The sequence below is a fragment of the Amorphotheca resinae genome (assembly GCF_003019875.1).
Source record: "Amorphotheca resinae ATCC 22711 unplaced genomic scaffold M430scaffold_1, whole genome shotgun sequence".
In the NCBI taxonomy this organism is placed as follows: domain Eukaryota; kingdom Fungi; phylum Ascomycota; class Leotiomycetes; order Helotiales; family Amorphothecaceae; genus Amorphotheca; species Amorphotheca resinae.
In genome coordinates this window covers 722,943-744,011 of record NW_020194471.1, presented here as the reverse complement: position 1 = coordinate 744,011, position 21,069 = coordinate 722,943, and the positions used below count along the sequence as shown (strand labels likewise).

General features: G+C 50.8%; 8 protein-coding genes across 8 annotated transcripts; 6 read left to right on the top strand and 2 right to left on the bottom strand.

The window, feature by feature from the left end:
- Positions 1 to 974: 974 nt before the first annotated feature.
- On the bottom strand, positions 975 to 3,153 carry M430DRAFT_111941 (hypothetical protein). Its single transcript, XM_024861454.1, has 4 exons — positions 2,533 to 3,153; positions 2,203 to 2,471; positions 1,305 to 2,148; positions 975 to 1,253 (listed from the first exon to the last, which is right to left on the bottom strand). The coding sequence occupies exons 1-4, from the start codon at positions 2,706 to 2,708 to the stop codon at positions 1,229 to 1,231; spliced, it is 1,314 nt and encodes a 437-aa protein (XP_024724834.1). The 5' UTR covers positions 2,709 to 3,153; the 3' UTR covers positions 975 to 1,228.
- Positions 3,154 to 3,388: 235 nt separating this feature from the next.
- Positions 3,389 to 6,711, top strand: M430DRAFT_38096 (hypothetical protein). Its single transcript, XM_024867212.1, has 5 exons — positions 3,389 to 3,770; positions 4,008 to 4,213; positions 4,263 to 4,447; positions 4,514 to 5,937; positions 5,989 to 6,711. The coding sequence occupies exons 1-5, from the start codon at positions 3,758 to 3,760 to the stop codon at positions 6,501 to 6,503; spliced, it is 2,343 nt and encodes a 780-aa protein (XP_024724833.1). The 5' UTR covers positions 3,389 to 3,757; the 3' UTR covers positions 6,504 to 6,711.
- Positions 6,632 to 7,045, top strand: M430DRAFT_152534 (hypothetical protein). Its single transcript, XM_024863207.1, has one exon. The coding sequence runs from the start codon at positions 6,759 to 6,761 to the stop codon at positions 7,017 to 7,019; it is 261 nt and encodes an 86-aa protein (XP_024724832.1). The 5' UTR covers positions 6,632 to 6,758; the 3' UTR covers positions 7,020 to 7,045.
- Positions 7,046 to 9,648: 2,603 nt separating this feature from the next.
- Positions 9,649 to 10,150, bottom strand: M430DRAFT_62565 (hypothetical protein; the record flags this gene model as incomplete). The annotated part of the gene is made up of 2 exons (XM_024868998.1): positions 9,649 to 9,885; positions 9,920 to 10,150. The coding sequence occupies 2 exons, from the start codon at positions 10,148 to 10,150 to the stop codon at positions 9,649 to 9,651; spliced, it is 468 nt and encodes a 155-aa protein (XP_024724831.1).
- Positions 10,151 to 13,920: 3,770 nt separating this feature from the next.
- Positions 13,921 to 14,886, top strand: M430DRAFT_54838 (hypothetical protein). Its single transcript, XM_024868498.1, has one exon. The coding sequence runs from the start codon at positions 14,339 to 14,341 to the stop codon at positions 14,777 to 14,779; it is 441 nt and encodes a 146-aa protein (XP_024724830.1). The 5' UTR covers positions 13,921 to 14,338; the 3' UTR covers positions 14,780 to 14,886.
- Positions 14,887 to 15,796: 910 nt separating this feature from the next.
- M430DRAFT_32090 (hypothetical protein) lies at positions 15,797 to 17,438 on the top strand. The gene is made up of 4 exons (XM_024866105.1): positions 15,797 to 16,242; positions 16,348 to 16,803; positions 16,857 to 17,171; positions 17,234 to 17,438. The coding sequence occupies exons 1-4, from the start codon at positions 15,937 to 15,939 to the stop codon at positions 17,294 to 17,296; spliced, it is 1,140 nt and encodes a 379-aa protein (XP_024724829.1). The 5' UTR covers positions 15,797 to 15,936; the 3' UTR covers positions 17,297 to 17,438.
- A 216-nt stretch (positions 17,439 to 17,654) lies between these two features.
- On the top strand, positions 17,655 to 18,116 carry M430DRAFT_152474 (hypothetical protein). Its single transcript, XM_024863206.1, has one exon. It carries the CDS (start codon positions 17,767 to 17,769, stop codon positions 18,058 to 18,060), a length of 294 nt encoding a protein of 97 aa, XP_024724828.1. The 5' UTR covers positions 17,655 to 17,766; the 3' UTR covers positions 18,061 to 18,116.
- A 634-nt stretch (positions 18,117 to 18,750) lies between these two features.
- On the top strand, positions 18,751 to 20,243 carry M430DRAFT_46407 (hypothetical protein; the record flags this gene model as incomplete). The annotated part of the gene is made up of 2 exons (XM_024867840.1): positions 18,751 to 18,899; positions 18,983 to 20,243. 2 exons carry the CDS (start codon positions 18,751 to 18,753, stop codon positions 20,241 to 20,243), a joined length of 1,410 nt encoding a protein of 469 aa, XP_024724827.1.
- Between the last annotated feature and the right edge of the window lie 826 nt (positions 20,244 to 21,069).

Genomic DNA, 21,069 nt, shown 5'->3' with positions numbered 1-21,069 from the left:
TTCGATATGGGCGAGGATGTGGTGAATATGGACAGTAGAAGTTGTGTTTGGGGGGGCGAGAGGCGGCCAGGAAGAGGTAGTTGTGCGTTGTCAACTGGTCGAGCACCCAGGTTCAACCACCCGCCCGTCTCCCAGCAGAGATACGGGTATGATTGGGTGAATGCTGGAGCAGTCAACAGCGCTAGAATTGCGGGCTCAGCCTAAACACGGTATCTGGTTTGGCCAGCCGATTATCACGCTGGGCTGGGGGGTGTGGGTTATCGGATCCCTGCGAGCACTGAACGATGGATGCTACAGTACGGGGCGGGGACTGGAGACGGGCGACTGACGACTGGGACTGGCGGAGTAGTCAGGAGAGGGATGCTTCTCAAGAACAAACAGATTCGAGCGTGGTGCTGACTCTGCCAGTGGTTGGAACTTGGAAGGGATGCAGTGTCTTAGCCCGCAAGTAACGAGAGGGCTGAATGGCCTCGTCAAAGGGTTTCGTCGGTGCGCTGCAGATGTGCTGCGTACTACCTACTACTACTGTACTGCGTTGCCCGCAAAACAAAAGTTACTGATTTGGATTTTAATACAGTAATATTTCCCAAGCCATATCTCTATAGACCATATCTCTATCCTGGATTCGGACGGTTCTTCATATGTTTTTTTCACCGCTATTCCCCTTGCGGCCCTGACCTCGAGCCTCGAGGGGATCTGCCTCGGACGACGAATTTGATACGCGACAGGGATGTGCGCGGGCACTATACCCTGCCGAGCTTAGTCTCCCCAGCCTCGTATTAGCCGTATCACGGAGCATTCCCTCCTCGAGGCCCTCACGCCGGTTGCTGGGGAGACCTGTTGTTTTTCTTCTCCACTGCTCCGTGGAAACTTGGACATGGCCCATGGCATCATGGGGGATGAGCAACGAGCGACGCTCCAGATTGAAGCACAGCCCAGGTTCAACTCTTGGTCAAGGTTACAGTAGGGGTTTTGGCAAAACCGTGCGCATCTGGCCATTTTCATTCGTCGTTCTTTTTCGCCTACTAGTAATTGAGGAAACCCAACGAGCCACGATCTTGTCTCGTTGGCAAAGAATTACATATATCGGGGTAAGCGCTTCAGGGTATTGCGTATTTTTTCTTTCAAGTTTAAAACATTTAAACGCCCCGGTCTTTTCCAGTCCAAACCCAAGAAGAACTTGCCAAACATGTCTGCCAGTCCCTCTATTCCTTTCCATCAACTAGCTTCACCTGTCGGTGGATATCATGATCCTGCATTTACGTCAGCCATGCTCTGGACGATAGGGGATCTACGCTACTGACGGAAGGCTATCGAAGACCACCTCATTGTTCTCATAATGAACCACGAATCCTCCACCAAGGACTCTTCTAAGTGCCTGTAGTCTATGCAGCTTCCACCACCGGTCTATCTTCATACTTCCGGTCTTGTGAATGCGAACCGTCATCCTAGACCCATATCTTCGTCCCGTCTCCTGATCGATCGCATTTTGGTATCGCGGTCCCCGCCAGGGGTGTTCGACCGTGTTAAGGATATCAGCGAAGCTGGCGTGAAGCGCTTTGCGGTCTTTCTTGGCAATTCTCTTTGACGACTCGTTGGCCAGCTTGGAAAGTGTGTGCTCGAGTTGATTCTTTTGTCGGTAGACCTCGTAGCGCTTGACATAACTCTGATCAATGGGATATCCTTCCTCATCCTCCTCCTCGGTGGCAGGCGCATCATCTGCTTCACGCTCTGTATAACTCTTCTCGTAGAGCAGAGCAATGTTCTCCCCAGCGGCAACTTGCACCGACGTATCGCTGCTGTCAAGTTGTTCCACGAAGGCATCCATCGCCGCCTCGGTCTTGTCTTCAACATCATCTATTGAAGTAGCCAGAAACCCCCATTCTTCACACAAGGCCGCTACCACCTCGCCACTGTCGCCTGCTCCCACCGATTCGCCATCTGACTCGATGACTTCGAGGAAATCGTCCATGATCTCTTCGATTTCCCTGTCTGATGCGCCACCATACATTGCCGCTGCAGCTAGTGTGTGAATCGCCGCCGCTTTCACACTGTGGTATTCTGAATCGGTATATGCATGCTTCAGCGCTCGGAAAATTGCATCATAAGCGGCGTCCGAAGGAGCAGTAATCAGGGAGAGTGCAATAGCTTGAAACATTGTTAGGCTATCACTTCCAGTTTGGAAATCTGGGTTTTACCAACCTTTCAGGGCAAGACATGTTTCCTTCTCACTGCTCTCTGCCTTGATGCTTTTCAGCAAGGCAGGATACAGTTCCGAGAGCTTATGTTCTATTTCCGAAAATGCGTATCGACTCATAAGAATGTGAGTATAAGCAGCGAGAGTGGCTTCTCTGCCCTGGATACTGCTTCTTTTTCGGTCTATGATTTCTTCCATCCGATCAGCGAGATCTTGTTTCCAGTCGGTCGGATTGTCCGGGCTACTCAAGATCATATCATCGATGGAGTTGATACTGTATATAGGTTAAACAAACGACCCAGATTTGGAGATTCCACATCGCAGAGTACACGAACCTCCAGTTTGTGCTATCACTCATGTTCCCCTCCTCGTCGTCCGAGCCATGGCGACTCGGATTTGTCGAGTTTGAGCGCGAGTTTGCCGCTGACGAGGTCCGGGAAGACATGCGCGACTGCGCTTTCTTCGAGACCGTCTTCCCGCTCTCCAGAGCCTGGCGTCTTAGGTCGCGCATGATGGAGATTTTCTGGTCTCCTGGAAATGAAACGAGAGTACGAAATAAGGTGATCGTGTCCGTCAACACGGAATCAGATGCGGGGTACTCTTGGATGAGGCGAGGTCTTAAGTATTATCGTAAAGCTCGATCATAAGGCACCTGGGGAGTTGATTGCATGAGTTTCTCCATGTGTAAAGCATGAGATTAAAAAGGCGGCGGGAGTGAATGAAAGGTTGTGGGAAGGCGACGACAATAGGAGGGAGATAGATATTGTCGGTGACCAAGGTGCATTCTTTGGAATAGGCGCTCTGGAGAAAAGGTGGGTCGGGGCTAAGGCTCGCTCGCCCTACGTCAGAGGTCAGTCATATCGTGGAGAGAGAGGATGTCTTGTTTACGCCCTCTCACAACGTGAATAATACCAAGATTACAGGTTTTATCGAAGAGCCGTATTTCACATTGTACAGATCCCAGAACTGTTAGTGTCAATATCAATATCATTAACAGTAACAATACCACTCATATATGCCTCGGTAAGCGTATGACCTGTGTAAGGTGAGGTGTTTCGCGACCCGTGTCCACCCTAGCCGCTTGCGGTATAGACTCGCCCGTTATCGCCCTCTTATCCTTATCGACAAGGCAAACCGCCCGAACGCCTTATTCACTCGCCGTACAGTCCAGAGTTACAGCACCACCTCGTAGCACCTGACTGCTGGCTGCCTTCCCTTGAACTTGACCCCTCCTCCACCACTTCTTCCCCCCTCGTTCAACTTCAACTCCCCATCGACAAACATCCAATAATTCTCAACACCATTCTGCTCGAAGCAGAACGATCCGAAGGTCCTCGAGATTCTTCGAGCCTTCGAAGCTCCCCCCTTCACACCCTTTGATCTTGCCTAGCGACATAGTGTCCCAGACTACAATCGTCACCTCCGTCAGCGTTCCATACAACCACGGCTTGGGTTGAGCCCCACACAAAAAGCACAGAGATTCCTCATTTCGCTGCTTTCACTGATTCCACTCCCCCCAAGCTTTGCATCAAGGTCGCCGGATATCCAGTCATCGTCGCAATGGACAGTCTAGGTATGTATCGAGGTCTCGTCTTAGTCACATTCCCTCCGAGGCTGGTACTACCCAATACGACAGCTATTGAAATGCCAACTGTCTCTGGGCTGTAGGGCTTGGGAATCCCATCAGTGTATTTCACTGTGACTGACCCCAGTTGCTTCGACCCTGCTATTACTTCTGCCCATCCCATTCTGTTTCTCTGCGGCTGCATAAATCTTATCAAACCAATGCTCGAGTACTGACCACGTCCAGTTCATATCACTCTCACCTCCTTGAATGGGGATATCCGTCCTTCCGAACGAATCCTAGACCTCCGTCCAGACCGCCGTTCCTTCCAGATCGGTCGAGCCTCGAAGAGTGTCAGCAAGGGACTATCAGGAGCAGTCGATAATGCCTGGTTTGATAGCCCGGTTATGTCCCGCAACCATGCAGAGATATCACTCGATCCCGAAAATAATGTGAGATACCCCAGCAGTCTATTCGATGCATATGCTGACGAAACCTCAGATGGTCATGATACGGGATATCGGCTCCACCCACGGAACTTACCTCAACAACACTGCATTGGAACAAAAAAAGCAAAGAAGCGTCAGCGATAATGACATTGTTGTATTCGGCACTGAGGTTAGACGCGGTTCTGAAGTATTCCCTGCATGTGCCTTCCGTATCAATTACGAGTTTGTCCCCTACAAGTAAGCAAACTTCCCGGCCTTCCTTGCATTGTTACAGCTACAACAGTGCTAATTGTCATGGTACAGGACTAAGAGTAATACGTTCACCTGCCCCGATTCATCTGATGTCGAGGATGAAGAATATGAAATCAGCGATGATAATATCGAGGGGAATGAGGGTTCTTCAAGCGATGACGGGATCTCAATAGGAAGTCGACCAGTCAAGGCATCCCAGGCTATCAATGCAATCGATCTCACCAGGGACGACTTTCCTGCTGCGTCCTCTGGGGACGAGGAATCTAACGACGAAGAACGTTGCAAGGTGAAGAACATACGTTATCTCATTGCTGGCATCGACTCTGATGACCAAACAAAGACCGAGTTCTACCCTCGTATTATCAGCGATAGTGATGATGAAGAGGTACGATCCTCATCATCCTCGGGCTCAAATCTCCACTCAGACGATAGCGGATCTGATGATTCCGGCTCCTTGGATGGTTATGGCTTAGAGGAAGCTGAGGGCTCAGAGATTCACGATACCTTTGAGGATCCGGAGATGAACGTTGAAACCCACTCAGCTCCGGGCTCTCCAAAAATCCAATCCCGCCAAGCAGATGAACACGCCAACTTTGGACCATCCACTTCCAGCAGTGATGAGGACATGCGTGCGTCGTCAATAGAACTCGCTGCACGCATCCTCGCATCGGAGAGCATCATGAGCGACGAAGATGATGAAAGCGATTTCGGCCTCTCGGAGTCAGGAAGAGAAGGTATCCAAGCACTTTTTGATGATGGTCTGCTCGAAAACGGCGATGCAGATCATTATGGTGAGCTTAGGCCTGAGGACGAGAGCAATACCGACAGTGTCATGTCTGGCAAAGGCCCTATTAACGTTGCTGCGAACAATGATGAGAATGAGAGACTGAAGCGTGGTACCTCATTGTTCCAGCCCGCAGAAATGCCACCCCAAACAATTTCAAACTTCGATAGTCACCATGCTTACGAATGCTCTGCTTTGCCGATGAGGGACCCATTTAGCCAATCGACTACAGGTATCAGACAGCCAAGCCCTTCTGATGCAGCAATGGTGAAGACTGCCATTTCACTGTCCCGAGAGCCCAGCCAGGCTTCTAATCCTTCATTTGCGCGTAGTTCCCCAGTTAAAACCACTACTTGGGAGCAACTACTTGCTGAGAGTGGTGTACAATCACTCGGCGATAAGACCGGCAAACATGCCTTTTTTGAGGCCAGAGAGGACAACAAAGCAAAGTTTTATGCAACAGAGGACGGTGTCATATCGAAACCACCGGCTGGAAGAACAATGCAAGGTTCAGAGTCCACAGGATACCAAGAGCAGAAGCCACAGCACAAAGTCATTGTTGCGACCCCGTCCACAGAAAGACGTCAAGGCAGATATACAAGGAGCCTTTCTTCTGTAGACAGTTATGATGCTGCGGAGCCCTCTGTTATTCCTCCTCACTCGCCGGGTATGGTCAAGGCGGCTGGTTCTTGTAAGTTCCTTATAACGGATTCACGTACAGTCTCTCTGACCGCCCGAGCAGATCCGCCGCTTTCTTACGTCAGTGATGGTACTCAAGTACCAATCTTTGAGAGAGACCCCAGCCCTCTGCTCGACATGACAAGTGCTTTCGAATACAATAAGAGCAAGGCTTCCATGGCAGCTGCGAGCAAGGAAGCATCTTCTCAACCAGGACGTTCTAAGCTTAGCATCCGTGATATCATCGATAGCTCAACAGCGGATCAAACTAAGGACAAGAAACGCAAAGCAGACGAGATCTCTAATGTCATCGAAGACGAGGTCAGAATCTGGGCGGCTTCGTCCTCATTAGATGCTTCGATTGGTTCGACAGATATGCCTGCATCAGGATCAGAGGTTGTAGCTACTCCCAAGCTTCCAGGCGTCAAGCAAGATGTTGAGCCTAATCTCCCCGAACAGCGATCAGCGAAGAGGCTCAAGAGGATCGTGGAGGGTGTAGGTTACGCCGCTCTCGGGGGTGCTGTTGTGGGCGCCGGCCTCTTCTCGGTCCTCGTTGCCACAGCTCCAGACTTCTTGTAAGTTTTGGACGCGGAATCTCGATCATCCTACTAGAGTGGAGTTTCTTCCGGGGCTTTTTCAAGGGGCCTCTCTTTCTTTTTCGCGATATGGTTGGTATTAGGTACTGAAGCTTTGAGGTATTGGGTGCTCTCTATAGGTATTGAGAGCGATGCAGAATATCCAAGGGGCGATCGATCGATCGGGACGGAGTACTTGCTTGCTTTGCTTTTGAGGGTATTTATTTGTCAGGGTTGGTTGGTTGGGGGCCATTCATTCATGATTTCAATTTCCTTCCTTTCCTTTCCTGCATCTCGTCGGGCGTCTTGCAAGGGATGGGCGTCTACCTACCTTACCTACCTAGCTTTCTTTGTTTGTGCATGCATGCAACGAAAACTTCCTCCTCCTCATCCTCATACAAAGGAAAGGAAGTTTCTTATCGGTGGCTGGCTCTTACTTAGTGTTTTAGTTATAGGGAAATTCTACAAGTGTTGTTCTTTTACTTTTACTTTTACTTTTACTTTTACTTTTACACAGTAGTGATTATTGACTTGACTTGAACGAACCCCTCGTATGCTAGGTAGGTAGGTACCTAGTTTGCAATTTTCCCACTTTTATATTGGCACGATGTACGTCTAATATCATCTAACTGATACCAACAAAGTAAAGTAAGGTAATGATAAAATAGCTCGTAAGGTAGGTAGGGTAGGGTAGGGTAACAACGTGGCTCGCTCGATCGATTCGATGTATGTATGCATACATGCATGAATGAGATTTATCCCGGTGGTGGGACTTTATAAATATTTGGAATCTGTCTTGCTTGCTTGCTACTTAAGTTACTTGGCCTACAGTACAGTATAATACAGTACAGTACAGTATAACTAGATTGATTGAATTGATTGGAATTGAATTGAATTGTGAAGTAAGGTAGAGAAACTGAAAAGAAGTCAAACCAAACCTGAGCAGCGGCGGGCGTCTTCCGGTAGCCGAGCCGAACCGAGCCGAACCGAACCGGACCCGAGTCTTATCCCCCTCTGTTTTTTTCTCTTATGTATTTGCCTGACCAATAGAAGGAGAGAGAAATGGGAGATCAAGAAGAAGAAGAAGAAGAAGAAAATGTGCATTCAACTTAATCCTCTCCTCACTGAATTGAAAATTCCATGATGCGTGCGTGTGTGACTCCATCCATGAAACCAACCAATCTTCTTCTTTTCTCTTCTTTTCTTCCCTTGTATAGTCATAGTCCTTGCTTGCATGATCTACGAGAGCGGCAGCAGCAGCAGAGCAGAGCAGATCGGACGACAGCGCAAAGAGAAAATAAAAAAATGAGGAATCATATTCGGCCCTGACGGACCTGCTTCTTTCTAGGATTTGTCAACCCACACCTCCACACCCCCCGGGGGCCGCTTTGTTCAAGGGATGGATGTACTTGTGGGTGGAAGTACAGCATGACGTGTGATGCATCGTATCATATCGTGTTGAGATCAGTGGATTTAGTCGATAAGCAGCCGCGGCCCCCGCGCCTTCTGCGTCATTATTTGAGAGAACGAGGGGGGGAATGCGATGAAGGGATGCTGTATGTATGTACGCACGGAAGCCAGCAATCAGAGGAAGAACTCCCCTACAAGCGTGGGAGGGCTGGGGTTCGGGGTTTGTACACCTGGGACGCCCACTGCAATTGGAACGGTTCTACGTTCCGGGGGAGGGAAGAAACGGGACAGCGCGAGGAGAGAGGCCCAAAGAGATACCTGCTGACCCCCCTCTGAGCATGTCGGACGTACGTAGGTTGGAGAACTTCTCTAGGAAAGGGATTTGGAAGTAGGTAGATAGATGATCGACGTGATGATCCGCGCGACCGTTCTGCGAGCCCGACAACAACGCACTTGCGGAGTTGCTGATGGAGGGATGGTGGTGTGGGAGTGAAAGAGCCAGGTGCCTGTTGGTCTTCCCGAAGACGATGTTCGCTTAGTCAGCGACTTGTCGCCTACATAGCAGCCAAGGAGGGAGTTGGATAATCCAGGACACCAACGAAGAAGCTCGAAGCTCGAAGCTCGAAGCTCGACGTTGAACAATGCATGAACATCAATCATTCTGCGCCGTGAATAGAAACTCGTTTCGTCCCTCCCGGAAGCCTGCAGACCGAGTAAAGAGAGCTAGTTCTGCTCCTAGGCTTGGCAAAATGAGGCCTTCGCGCTGGGCTTTGAAACGAAACATGGGATGTGCGTGCCGTCTCTGTCTCCGGGCACCGCAGGCGGGATAGCGTTCCATTTTTCGGTAATTCTGGAATGCACGGCTATTCGTGCTTTGGGTTGCCAGCAACTGAGACCTTTTTCCCGTGTCGCGAGTTGCGACGTGCTCTGCATGAGGCGTGATCATCCGAACAGACGAGAGTTGATGTTTCCCTTTCCCGATCCTCACCAGAGCGTACTTTCAACTTCACAGAGTACCTAGGTAGGATGTAGGCAAGCAAGAAATCCATCGGTAAGGAACAACGAGGAAGCTACCTAAGTACCTATCTGTCTATAGGGGCTTTCGCGCAAAAGGAGTCAACAATAGCAGAATAGGGACCCGAGGATTTGTCTAAGGTTGGGGCTAGAGAACGAAGAGCAAAGGACATGCACGATCCAACGGGATGACTTGCAGCGTTCTCTCTCTCCGCCCCACATGCGCGCTTCATGTCGGCAGCACCTCCACGTATTATCCAATGCTGTAACGTACTCGAGGCAGGAATTGAGAGCAAGGCCCATAGAAATGCATCTTCGTCTCCGCACAATCGGGAGGCGGAACCAACGAAAAAAAACTGCTTGTGGCGTGTCCATGCCGCCGTTATCAATCAGCAGGCCATCTTTTGCTCCTTTCCATATATGGTCTGTCTGCATGGCGGCTCCAATCGCGGACGAGGATCCTATTCTGGAGAGAAGACGAGGCGGTGTGAGACCTTTTCTTGTTTTGTTAACCGAAGGCCCTGCTGCGAATCTTTCTTGTTCGGTGCGCGCAGTCAGCAGCGCTGCCCAACATGATCTTCAATGTTGGCACATTCATGAACACAAATCGGCTGAAGTGGGCGGGTGAAAGAGAGCGAGGGAGAGCTATAAGAGGGGCGGGATGTCCCTTGATGGTTATTGATAACAGCAGACTCGAGGTCAGGAAGAAGCTTAGTAGCAAGAAATCATTCAGAGCGCAATAGCTTCGTCAATATCAGTTCTCTTCTAAGCAAGCCGGCTTTTGCACCAGCATTGCCTCCCCCCGCTACCTCTTCTTCAGGACCCTCAATCAAGGCAAGACCCAATTGATCATCATGGCTCAAGGAGTCGGCGGTCAGAACAACAACACCGACGCTTGCTGCATTGGCGGCTTCGTCCTCAACCACTGCACTCATTGTGGAGGTCATCCCAGGAAGTACGTTCTCCAAGCCATAAGTGGGCACACGTGACTGACACTTGAATAGGGTCGCGTCGTGCCAGCGCTGCGGAGGAGCCGGGCTCACCAGATCGCCGTGTCCTGTTCACGCGGCCTACACGTCGACGGGCTATGCCGTGCAGGCCGACGCTGCATACGGCGGGAACACGGGCTTTGGCGGTGAGTACCAGGGCAACACCGGCTATGGACAAGGCTACGGCTCCACGTCTGGCCATCAGTGACGACCGCTCGCCTGGGATTGCGGGAGTCATTTTTTTTGGTTTGGTTTGGGAGAAGGGATACCTCTGGGGGCGGTGGGACAACGGAGTTGGATACAAAGGGAGTTAGGTCGCCGGAGGGCTGCATTCGTTTCTTCATTTCTTGCGTTCGTTTCTGGCCGCTGGTGGCTGCTTGCCCATCCGCCATGACTTGGAGCCGTGGTCGAGCACGTGCTTGATATGATAGTTACCTTTCCTACATCTCTCTGTGTGTTTTCCTCGCCCGGTGACGCAACCGATCTTACGGGAGGTTGGTTGGGCGGCAATGGAGTCATGCGCTCTTCTCGGTCGACGTGGGGAAGTGGGCTCATGTGTAGGATGATGTTGTCGATCGTCACTCTATCTTCTATGTGACTTTCGCTACATCAGCACTATAAGTTATCATCATCAGATCTTGAGATTTTGTCAAATTTCCCCTGCCGATGAATCTGATGAAGACAGATAGAGACGCAATTGTGCATGCGGTTTTGAAACACAACGCCGGCAGAAACAACGTGTGGCATACGTGCAGACCCCGTGCTACTGAACAATGCCGGTAGGAGTCTCTGATAATGGTCATGTATATTACTCCTTCACAAAGATTTGGAACAGACCTATTGCTCCCAAGTCTTGTACATCCTAGCTGCTCTTGCTGATCTGCGCGGCTAAATTCAGAGGCTGCGTCCATCTTTCCCAAGCTCCAACCAGCGCGCAGCTATCAGCTGGGAGCTCCCAATCACAACAGCATATGGGAGTCGGACACGTCTTTAGGAGATGGGAGGCGGCGACATCAAGCTCCATATACCACGTTCCACAGCATCCGTTTCCAACAATGGGTACGTGACGGGGCGGCGTCCTGAAGATATTTTTCCGCGACTATCAGTGCCCAACACGCACCCAGTGACCCGTACAGTATGTAGGATGACATGACATGGGACGAATCGGAGAGCGGGTGAAGAGCGAGAATCAGCAGCGGATCTAACAGCTGATCGCGTTGTGTCCCGGCCGAGGGGTGTTTCGTTAGGCTGCGTGCCGACATGGCGTGAGCGGTCGAGCAGCTAAGGTAGATGTGATATGATATGAGGCGAGAGCTTCTTCCGCGGGGTGCGAGGGGTAGCTGGGGTGACACGAGGGAAGAGCCGGCGCTTGCCGTGGCTGAGCGGATGGAGACTGAGCACGGATCCAAGACGACGGTGGGATATCAAGAGTCGATGTCAATAGACCGAGTAATGATAACTCGGAGCGCACACGTAGCGGAGGGCTTTGGGATGTGCGGTCTGCTCTTCTGGCAACAGGTATAGAGAACGCTCCAAAGCAGGGTGATACGCTTTAGCGAAGAGTTTTCTCGGACATATAGACGAAACACCTCCTGTACAGGCGGCCTGATTTCCCACGTAGGCGTAAAGAAAGGGGAAGAATCGAAATAAAGCCCCGTAACGCGGTCAAGTTAATCCAACTAGCACGGTTTCTAGCCCCCAGGGAAGTTGCCCTACCCCTAACATCCAGGGTCCAATGGGCAAAGCCTCGCTGAGTGATACTGTAGTGTTAGCCAGTAGCTAGAAGGCGCTGGTAGGCCTGCTGGAAACCGAACGGAGAGCACCACGGAGAGAATGAGCAGGTAGCATAGCACACGCGAGAACTTGACAGCGGCTAAAAAACGATAGGCGATATGTCTTCCGACTGCACAGACAGACCGCTTGTCCACAAACAATTTCTCCTCTCTTTTCTCTACTCTCCTGCCTTCCTGCTAGACCCGTGTTCTTGTCTGAACAGTTTGACTCTTGATAGGCCATGTAGGAAAGAACAGTCGGACCATATGGCAGTGCTAATAGACTTGGCTATTCATGCACGTTGCATGTCTTTTCTTAGAAAGGCGGAGTAGTTTCTTGACAAGTACATCTTCTTGAACAGAGGGTTGTACATTGTAAGCAGTTTGTGTAGAATTTAGACCCAAACCATAAGTAGAGATTGTACAGATGGGATATGTATATGAAGAGCTAGAACGGCTGTTTCTTGTAACATGCTAAGGGATACTAAATCGCCGAGTGCAAGAGTATTATAAGCCAATACTCCACTTGCTAAGATCGCATCTCAGGAATCAGGAAGGGTTCAACAAATGTTGCGGAAGGGTCTCCTAGAGCTGCCTCTTCCTGCTTGTAGACCGGCCAAGCAACACCAAAAAGATAATTAAAGATAGTAGAAATAGAATGGATAACCACTTGAATTGAAAACACACAACCCGCAATCCCACTCTGGTGGATGGCAAGGACGTTCGACCTTGTCGCAGCGCATTCGGGTTCCTGCATCGCCCTTGCGCTGTGTCTCGTTCTTGGAACCGGACAGGCCGACTTGAGGCTGACCGGAGAGAACTGGCACACGGAAACAGGCTCTGTCGGTGTGATAGTCGCGGCGGTAGGTTGCCGTGTAATACCGTTTCATCACGTAACAACTCTAGGGCTGAGTTATGGTAGAGGGATGTATGTAGGTCCTCTCATGACCAAGTAGGTGTCTTGCGCTTCTCAGGTTTCAGGAACCCGCGATGCCGTGCTCTATCTCTACGCCTGGTGGTGCAACTATGCCGTAGCACTGGGGCAAGGGGTGAGGGAATTTCTCCGAGCTGTCGTGTTCTGTGGAAAAATTGTGTGTGGTGTTGTGATCGAAGCATCGGGAAGACGCGAGCAAGCCCTCTCTATGACTGTGACTCGTGGAAGCGAAGGCAGTGGCAAAGATGCAGGAACGGAGACTAAAAATAGGAACAAAAAGAGCAGAGCTGGAAAATCATAGGAAGGAAAAAGAAAGAAAAAAGGGGAGAATTGAAAAGATTGGAAAAATTGGAGAAAATTAGAAAAAAAGGGGAAAAAATAACAGAAATCCGGCAGCCGGAAGCTGCTCCGCAGAAATGGTCGCCTCTCGCCCAATTGCATCAGCCATGGGCGGCTGGACTCTGCGGCTACGAGCGGGGCGGAATGGGGCGGATCTACTGCCGAGGCCACAAATATGGGGAGGCGAGACCACGAGCCGAGTATTTGTGTCTTTTTGTGTCTTTTTGTGTCTTTTTGTGTCTTTTTGAGTCTTTTTTCTCTCTTGCGGCTCCATAATACTGCGCCCTATTCTGACGGACCTTGTTGCTGGGGTTCTATTTTGGTGGCCCTGGTCGTATGAGTCGATGGGTGTCAGAAGGTACGGGGAGGAGGTACTTTGAGGGTACCACTTTACCAGGTACCTGCAAAGGTTCCCCAGTGGCCAGGTCTGGGTCAATGAGACTTGAGAGGTATGCTGGTAGGATCGAGTCAAGAGTTAGTAACAATAGCTAGATGTCTCTGGATTGTACGAAGCAGGTTACCTTGGCAAGTCAGTATAGTGTGCTTGGTATGGTCTGAGATGGGTCCATGATGGCCGTGGAGTTGAGGAGGAGGATGATGATGCTGACGATGTCTATGATGTCTATGATGTCTATACGTTGATGATTAGATGATCCATCCATCGAGGCACTTATGCACAGTATTATTCATGCATCCATTATTCACCGTGTCAGGTGGCCAACGGCAGAGGCCTGGGTCGAGCACGTTCTGAGGGGACAATATTGGCATATTACCTAGGTATGGCATATTATGGCACAATATTGGCGGGCCGTGGAGCAATTGCTTGTCACGCTGCCGCGTCCTCGTCTCTCGTAGTTTCCTGGGGGTAATAGCGTCTCGACCCGCCCTTCTCATTGGCCAGCCCCTCTCGTCTTTAGTCACAGCCATGGCCCCGCCCTCCGCTCGTGATCGCAGTCGCTTTCAGTTAACGGCAAAGTGCCAAACATCGTGAAGAAACCAGCGCAAGACTTTTCGCTGTGAGTCGTTGCGGAGGGGAACCCAGCTTAGACACAATGGTGAGCTCTCTTTTGACCCCGTATATAATAATAATCGCTGGCCACTCTATCCTCTCCTTGCTTCCATCATCTACTACTCCACTACTACATTACATTCCATTCCATTCACTCAAGTCATTGTGTGAACATACCAATCATACCATCATCTCCATTTCATCATCACCCAATCTACATACAGACAGACGACGACTGTTCTTTCAATAAATCAGCCTCTGTCTCTTTCTCTTTGTTCTACGTCACACACATATCAGAGACGAGGTACACAACCTATCCAGTTCTCTACAACACCTCAAATACCTCAATCTCTCCCACACACGAATACTCAAATGCCATTCCAATACACCATCACTGAGCCACACCCCACCGCCCGCAACTACATCCACTCCGGCCGTGGTGGCGCCGGCAACACCTTCAGGGCCCCCAAGTCCAGCACCGGCCGCACAACACAGGCACCCGCATCCCTCTTCGAAGCTGGTCTCCCCGATACGAGCATCAAGTTCAGCAGCGGGAGAGGCGGCGCTGGCAACATCCACCTCAACGCCGAGAAGAAGGCCTTCTCCTTCGATGAGGAACTAGAACGGCAACGCACCCGCGAGCAGAAGATGAGGGACGGGGCTATCTGCCACGTTGGTCGGGGAGGAGCTGGCAACTGGACCTCAACACAAGCCGGGTCTTCACGCAAGTACTCGACATGCTCGACAGACTCCGATGCCAGCAATCGGAGTGGGTTCTTCAATCGTCTCAGTCAGACATTTTCGCGCTCTTGAACGATCGGTTCCACTCCTCGAAACATACATAATAATCTCCTCTTCAGCGACTATGTGTTCCTATCTCGGTTTTCAGCATGACAGGCGTCCGAGGCAAGCGGGCTGCTTCTCGACTTCCCCATAATTGCCCCCAATGACGGGCTCTTCACTCATATAATCTTGTCTTTCCGGTCTCTCTTCACGGCGCAATGGGTCAACAAAAAAAAAAGCATGCGGCAGCAAATTACGGCGTTCCTCACATCTTTCTTATTTTACGGACGGGAAAAAAAAAGCAGGGGGACCTCAGGACAATACTGGCTGGCAGACTCCAGATAATTTGTCTTGGTGAATTTTACGAATCTCTTCCTTTGTCATGAGCGACTTAGCGATGCGATGGGAATACCCCCAATACTTTATGATACCCGAATTTGTACATTGCTTTATGTTGTCAGCTTTTTATGGATGGGCCCGCGATATGGCGGCTCTGGGAAAGGGACGGAGCGTGGCTGGTGGAATTTTAACCAGCTATAAAAACATCAAGCTTGCAAGATATTCTACAATACAATCTTGCTTCCTGGTTACTTGTCTTTTGTTCCGTGTGAAGTGATTCTCTGGTATGAATGTGAAACCTGCCTATTTTCTTCCTGAATAGAAAAGACGTCTATTTGGTCCAACTCCCCCCTCTGCCCCTGATCTACCGTCATCGTTCAGGCACAGCACCCCCTCACTGCGATCTCAATCAAGATCTCGAAGAAGAGGTCAAAAGTGTGTGCTCACTTAGGTATTCCCAAAATGTTGATGAAAAGGTAACTCGGATGTAAATAAAAAATGAAACAAGGTTGTAGTATTTGATTGATATCAAACAAACAACGGCATATTTCTCAATGATTTTCTTATTCCTGTCCAGAGTTCAATCAAAAGAGCTGTGCTATTGCCGTCGGTATATCATACCCCTGTCGTTACGGTACTCAAAAAAGCCTGGGGCGCGTCGGGCTACGCGACGTTCAGGAGAAACCGACAGATTGACCTCAACCGCGAGATCTCCCTAATTCTTGACCCCAAGCCAACCCATCTCAAACGCACCCCTCTCCCCTCCCATCGCACGGCCATCCGCCACCAAAGCCCCCTCCTCCGCCGGCCCTCTTACAGGAAAGAATTGCGAAGAACCCAAAGCAACCATGGCCGACACGCTCCACAACGCCCCTATAGTCCTGGACAACGGCTCGGGCACCATACGCGCGGGCTTTGCGGGTGAAGATCTGCCGAAATGCTACTTCCCATCTTTTGTAGGCAGGCCGAAACATCTCAGAGTGCTGGCTGGGGCGTTGGAAGGGGATGTGTTTATTGGACAGAGAGCACAGGATTTAAGAGGACTGCTGAGGATCAGGTATCCGCTGGAACATGGCATTGTGACGGATTGGGACGATATGGAGAGGATCTGGGAGTGGGTATATGGGGAGGGATTGAAGACCTTGAGTGAGGAGGTGAGTTTTTGTTCTTGGGTGGTCCACTACTAGCATGAAGAAGACCGTTGGGCTCAAGATCTGGACAGCGTGAGAAGAGCATGCAGCTAATAATTCACCTCGTAGCATCCTGTGCTGTTGACAGAACCGCCGCTCAACCCTCGAAGTAATCGCGATACCGCGGCCCAGATCCTCTTCGAGACCTTCAACGTCCCTGCATTATACACATCCATCCAAGCTGTCCTCTCCCTATATGCGTCCGGCAGGACCACGGGGATAGTTCTCGACTCCGGCGACGGAGTCTCGCACGCCGTGCCAGTGTACGAAGGCTTCTCGATGGCCAGCTCAATACGAAGGATAGATGTTGCTGGACGGGACGTCACAGAATATCTGCAGCTGTTATTACGGAAGTCGGGCTATGTGTTCCATACCAGTGCGGAAAAAGAGGTGGTGAGAATGATCAAGGAGAAGGTCAGCTATGTGGCTGCGAATCCAAGGCAGGAGGAGAAGGAGTGGGCCGCCTCCAAGGTTGGAGATGGTAAGGTTGTTGAATACGCACTGCCGGACGGTAATAAGATCAAGGTATTACTTCTGAATTTGGGTATTGGGCTGGATCTTTGCTTACACAGGGATAGATTGGAGCGGAACGGTTCCGAGCACCTGAGATCCTCTTTGACCCTGAGATTATCGGTCTTGAGTACCCCGGAATCCATCAGATCGTCGTGGATGCTATCAACCGCACAGACCTGGACCTTCGAAAGTCCCTATTTGGCAATATTGTATTGTCTGGTGGTAGCACGTTGACGAAAGGTTTTGGTGACAGGTTATTACATGAAGTGCAGAGACTAGCCGTGAAGGATATGAGGATCAAGATCTTCGCACCCCCCGAGAGGAAATATTCGACTTGGATTGGAGGTAGCATCTTGGCGGGATTGAGCACCTTCAGAAAGGTCCGCCCTCCTATTCTAACACCCTACTACTTCTTAAGATCTCCTACTAACAATCCAATCAGATGTGGGTCAGCATCGATGACTGGCACGAGAACCCGGATATCATCCATACCAAATTCACATAGTCGTCCGTCCGCTCCCCCTCAGCTCTTCAACTTCATCTCCTTCCTCTTACCCCCCTCTCAAAAAAGCCCCCGGCCTCGTAGACCTACAGCAAGCAGCAGAGCTGGAGACGCTCTCCCAAGTTCCCAAACCCGTCATTTGCCAAACCCGGTCCCGCTTGTCCTCCCCCCGAATCATCATCTCGGCAACCAACCAACCCGCCGGCCCCTGTGCTTAAGCTTCTCCACCTCTCCCCATCTATCTTCATTACTTTTTTTTGCAGCGTGCGCGGTTTTCCAGGCGGTCCAGCATTTCTCCGGCGTTGGAACACGTCGGTTCGTCAATCGGGTCCCGGTCCTCCCCCGTTCAGAGGAGGGACCTAGGAATGGATTGGAATGGAATGTAATTGATGTGTGTGTGTATGTGTATGTATGTTATAATCTGGGCGGTTTATCATAACCCAGCGGATAAGACAGAAAGATGGATTATCTAGATGGGTGGCCAGCTAGCTAGCTACCTTAGGTACCTTACCTTTCGCTACATCGCAGAGATGTACCGAAAACTGAAACTTGTAAAGCGGAGTAAAATCAATGATACCCTAAGATTTCACCTGCTTGCTTGCTTGCTTGCTCTGTCTCTTGGCTCTATAGAGAGGCTGGAATTGCGGTGCTCGTCTGTTCTGTTGAATTATTGCGAAAGCTGGAGTAATATTATCTTAAGGACTCAGAAGGCTTTAAATAAAGCGAATAATTGGCGGCTGGGGACGGAACTCGGGATGAGCTTCTGATTGATTAGTAGTGCAGAGAATCATACGGTGAGCGTATATTAATAGAGACTTTATCAGATAAATCGAAGGACTACAGAGGAGGAATCTGTACCTTTGGTACGGCGGGGGACCTACCTATCCCATATATTGTCACGTGATAAGGCGAGGCTGCGACCCAGGGCTCTGAGCACGACATCGACTGGATTATTCATACACGGGGGGGCGAAAAGCCCATAAGGTACTTCAACTTCAATAAAAACAGTAGAACACAAGCTCTCGAAGAGCCTTTACAATAGCAAGCTTTGAAATCATGAAGTGAACTCCCACTCTCTCTTGTTTGATAATAATATTCTTCGACGCCGAGTTCTAGACCCGCTTGGTAATCTGCGGCTGCGGAGTAAGGGTAAAAAACGAACAATCGTCAGCCTGCAGGAGCTCTAGAAGCACGTCACTCCAATCCAAACCCCCCCCATCTTCCCCCCGATCCCCGATCCCCCCCCGTAAGCCAGTCGTACGTAGTAGGTAAGGTAGTAGTCGAGCGGTGGTGCTTGTCCGTCGAACACAAACATTCCCATGCAAAAACTCGCATGCTTCACCCGCTCCTCCTCGGTGTCTCTCGCAACTAAGACAACGACGACGACGACGACGCTGGTCCATTCTCGAGTTGCTTCTCTGGCGCGACAGTTCTCGGCGACAGCTTCCGCGAGCAGGATGGCGCCCGTCACGAAGGAATGCGATTACCTGGTTATTGGCGGTGGCAGTGGTGGGCTGGCTTCGGCGAGGAGGGCCAGTGGGTATTATGGTGCGAAGACGATTGTGGTGGAGAGCAAACGGCTGGGAGGGACGTGTGTTAATGTTGGGTACGTATAACCTCACATCTGCCCCCTATTCTATCCATCCATGTGCGAAGAAGAAGAAGAGCAGAAGCTAACAGCAAAGCAAGATGCGTACCAAAGAAAGTTACATTCTTCGCGGCGGCCATTGCGGAAACGCTGCGCGAAGCCAAGGCATACGGGTTTTCCGTGAAGGAGACGGCGCCCTTCGACTGGCCGACCTTCAAGAAGAAGCGGGATGCGTACGTCAAGCGTCTGAACGGCATCTACGAGCGGAACCTGGTGAATGACAAGGTTGAGCATATCCACGGCCGGGCACATCTCCTGGACAAGAACACGGCGCAGGTGGTGCTGGATGATGGATCAACCACCGATATCCGGGCGAAGAAGATCCTGCTGGCCGTTGGCGGACACCCGATTATCCCCAAGGATGTCCCCGGGGCCGAGTACGGCATCGACAGTGATGGCTTCTTTGATATCGAGAAGCAGCCAAAGAAGGTGGCGTTGGTGGGCGCCGGATACATTGCGATCGAGTTTGCAGGCATGTTTAATGCGCTGGGCACGGAAACACATCTCTTCATCCGCCATGATAAGTTCCTCAGGTCGTTCGACCCTATGATTCAGGAGACCATTACCGCCGAGTATGAACGTCTGGGCGTTCGCCTGCACAAGAATTCCAGCCAGACCAAGATCGAGAAGGACGAGAAGACCGGAAAGCTTACGGTGCACTACGAAGACTCCAATGGGAAGGGCACGCTCGAAGATGTCGATGAATTGATCTGGGCTATTGGCCGCTCCCCTGAAGTCGAGGATCTGGGACTGGACAAAGCCGGCATCAAGCAAAACGGACGCGGCCAGGTCGTTGTCGACGAGTACCAAAACACCAACGTCGAGAACATCTACTCGCTGGGCGACGTCACCGGCAAGGTCGAGCTGACGCCCGTTGCCATCGCCGCCGGCCGCAAGCTCAGTGACCGACTCTTCGGCCCCCCCAAGTTCAGCAACTCCAAGCTGGACTACAACCTGATTCCATCCGTGGTCTTCGCGCACCCAGAAATCGGCAGCATCGGGCTGTCAGAACCGGAAGCCATCGAGAAATACGGCAAGGAGAACCTCAAGATATACAACACCAGCTTCACGGCCATGTACTACTCCATGATGGAGCAAGAGGAAAAGGGACCCACGCGCTACAAGCTGATCTGCCAAGGCCCCGACGAGAAGGTCGTCGGTCTGCATATCCTGGGCTTGGGCAGCGGCGAGATGTTGCAGGGCTTCGGCGTCGCTATCAAGATGGGCGCGACGAAGGCGGATTTCGACAACTGCGTCGCCATCCATCCTACTAGTGCGGAGGAGTTGGTTACGCTGAAGTGATGTGGTGATGATGCTGATGCTGATGGTGTTTGGAATTGAGATATCTTAAGAATGCCACATTCTTTAAATCGAGCTGGTTCCTTCCATAACCGCCCCTGAAGGAAGAATGGTCTTTGAATGGTAGGTTCTGAATGTGAAAGATGATGCGGTGATAAGTGCTGTGCGATGACGGTGTCAAGTTTGAAAGTTTGGGAGGAGGGGATGTTGGTTGTGAGCTGTGATCTGCTGCGCACCCTCTTGACTTTGAGATAGAAGCGTGTTGTTGCTCATCGATGGTTTGGAAGTGCAGTATTCAAGAGAATTTGGTCTCCATAAGTATGAGAGAACTGGCTCGCAGATACCTATCTTGCTGCTAGTCATCAGCTCCATTTCTGCTGGTATCTCTGCCTGGCAAGAGTCTTTCTGTGCAGTCTGGGTTGCTTGCTTAGTCTGCCCTTGTCAGAACTTCAAGTGGGGTTCGAACATGATGCTTGCTTGGATATGGAGGGGTCTTGACTTCAGGACTCCTACTTCGAAAGCCAAAAGGTAGAAATGTGGAGGAGGGCTCTGCATTGAGATGCTTGTTTATCAAAACGCGTTTCCAATGTCTCCTCGGTGTTCTTACTGTTCTTCGATGGTCCCGTTGGGTCCTAAGTGTCTCATCTCATCAGTCCCTCGAGAATGCCCTCCAATTTTGTTTCCTCAAGTCCTAGAAGATCGAACAAGAAAGTGAAGGCATAGGACCTCCCACTCACAACAGGACTAGCGTTCTCCTGAAAGAAGCGCGCTAGCTAACCGAACCTATCATCGCGCCCCTGGTTCTCCTGCGCTGCTTGTTCAAAGGCCT

Excerpts from the sequence above, each read along its gene's own strand:
- M430DRAFT_54838 (XM_024868498.1), top strand. The coding sequence starts at position 14,339 with ATGCCATTCCAATACACCATCACTGAGCCACACCCCACCGCCCGCAAC.
- M430DRAFT_32090 (XM_024866105.1), top strand. The coding sequence starts at position 15,937 with ATGGCCGACACGCTCCACAACGCCCCTATAGTCCTGGACAACGGCTCG. Across the intron at positions 16,243-16,347 it reads TGAAGACCTTGAGTGAGGAG|CATCCTGTGCTGTTGACAGA; the intron begins GTGAGTTTTTGT and ends TTCACCTCGTAG. Across the intron at positions 16,804-16,856 it reads CGGACGGTAATAAGATCAAG|ATTGGAGCGGAACGGTTCCG; the intron begins GTATTACTTCTG and ends ACACAGGGATAG.
- M430DRAFT_38096 (XM_024867212.1), top strand. Across the intron at positions 4,448-4,513 it reads TACGAGTTTGTCCCCTACAA|GACTAAGAGTAATACGTTCA; the intron begins GTAAGCAAACTT and ends GTCATGGTACAG. Across the intron at positions 5,938-5,988 it reads GGTCAAGGCGGCTGGTTCTT|ATCCGCCGCTTTCTTACGTC; the intron begins GTAAGTTCCTTA and ends CCGCCCGAGCAG.
- M430DRAFT_152474 (XM_024863206.1), top strand. The coding sequence starts at position 17,767 with ATGGGTGGCCAGCTAGCTAGCTACCTTAGGTACCTTACCTTTCGCTAC.
- M430DRAFT_111941 (XM_024861454.1), bottom strand. The coding sequence starts at position 2,708 with ATGCGCGACCTAAGACGCCAGGCTCTGGAGAGCGGGAAGACGGTCTCG. Across the intron at positions 2,149-2,202 it reads AACATGTCTTGCCCTGAAAG|CTATTGCACTCTCCCTGATT; the intron begins GTTGGTAAAACC and ends CAATGTTTCAAG. Across the intron at positions 1,254-1,304 it reads GTGGTCTTCGATAGCCTTCC|GATCATGATATCCACCGACA; the intron begins GTCAGTAGCGTA and ends ACGTAAATGCAG.
- M430DRAFT_152534 (XM_024863207.1), top strand. The coding sequence starts at position 6,759 with ATGATTTCAATTTCCTTCCTTTCCTTTCCTGCATCTCGTCGGGCGTCT.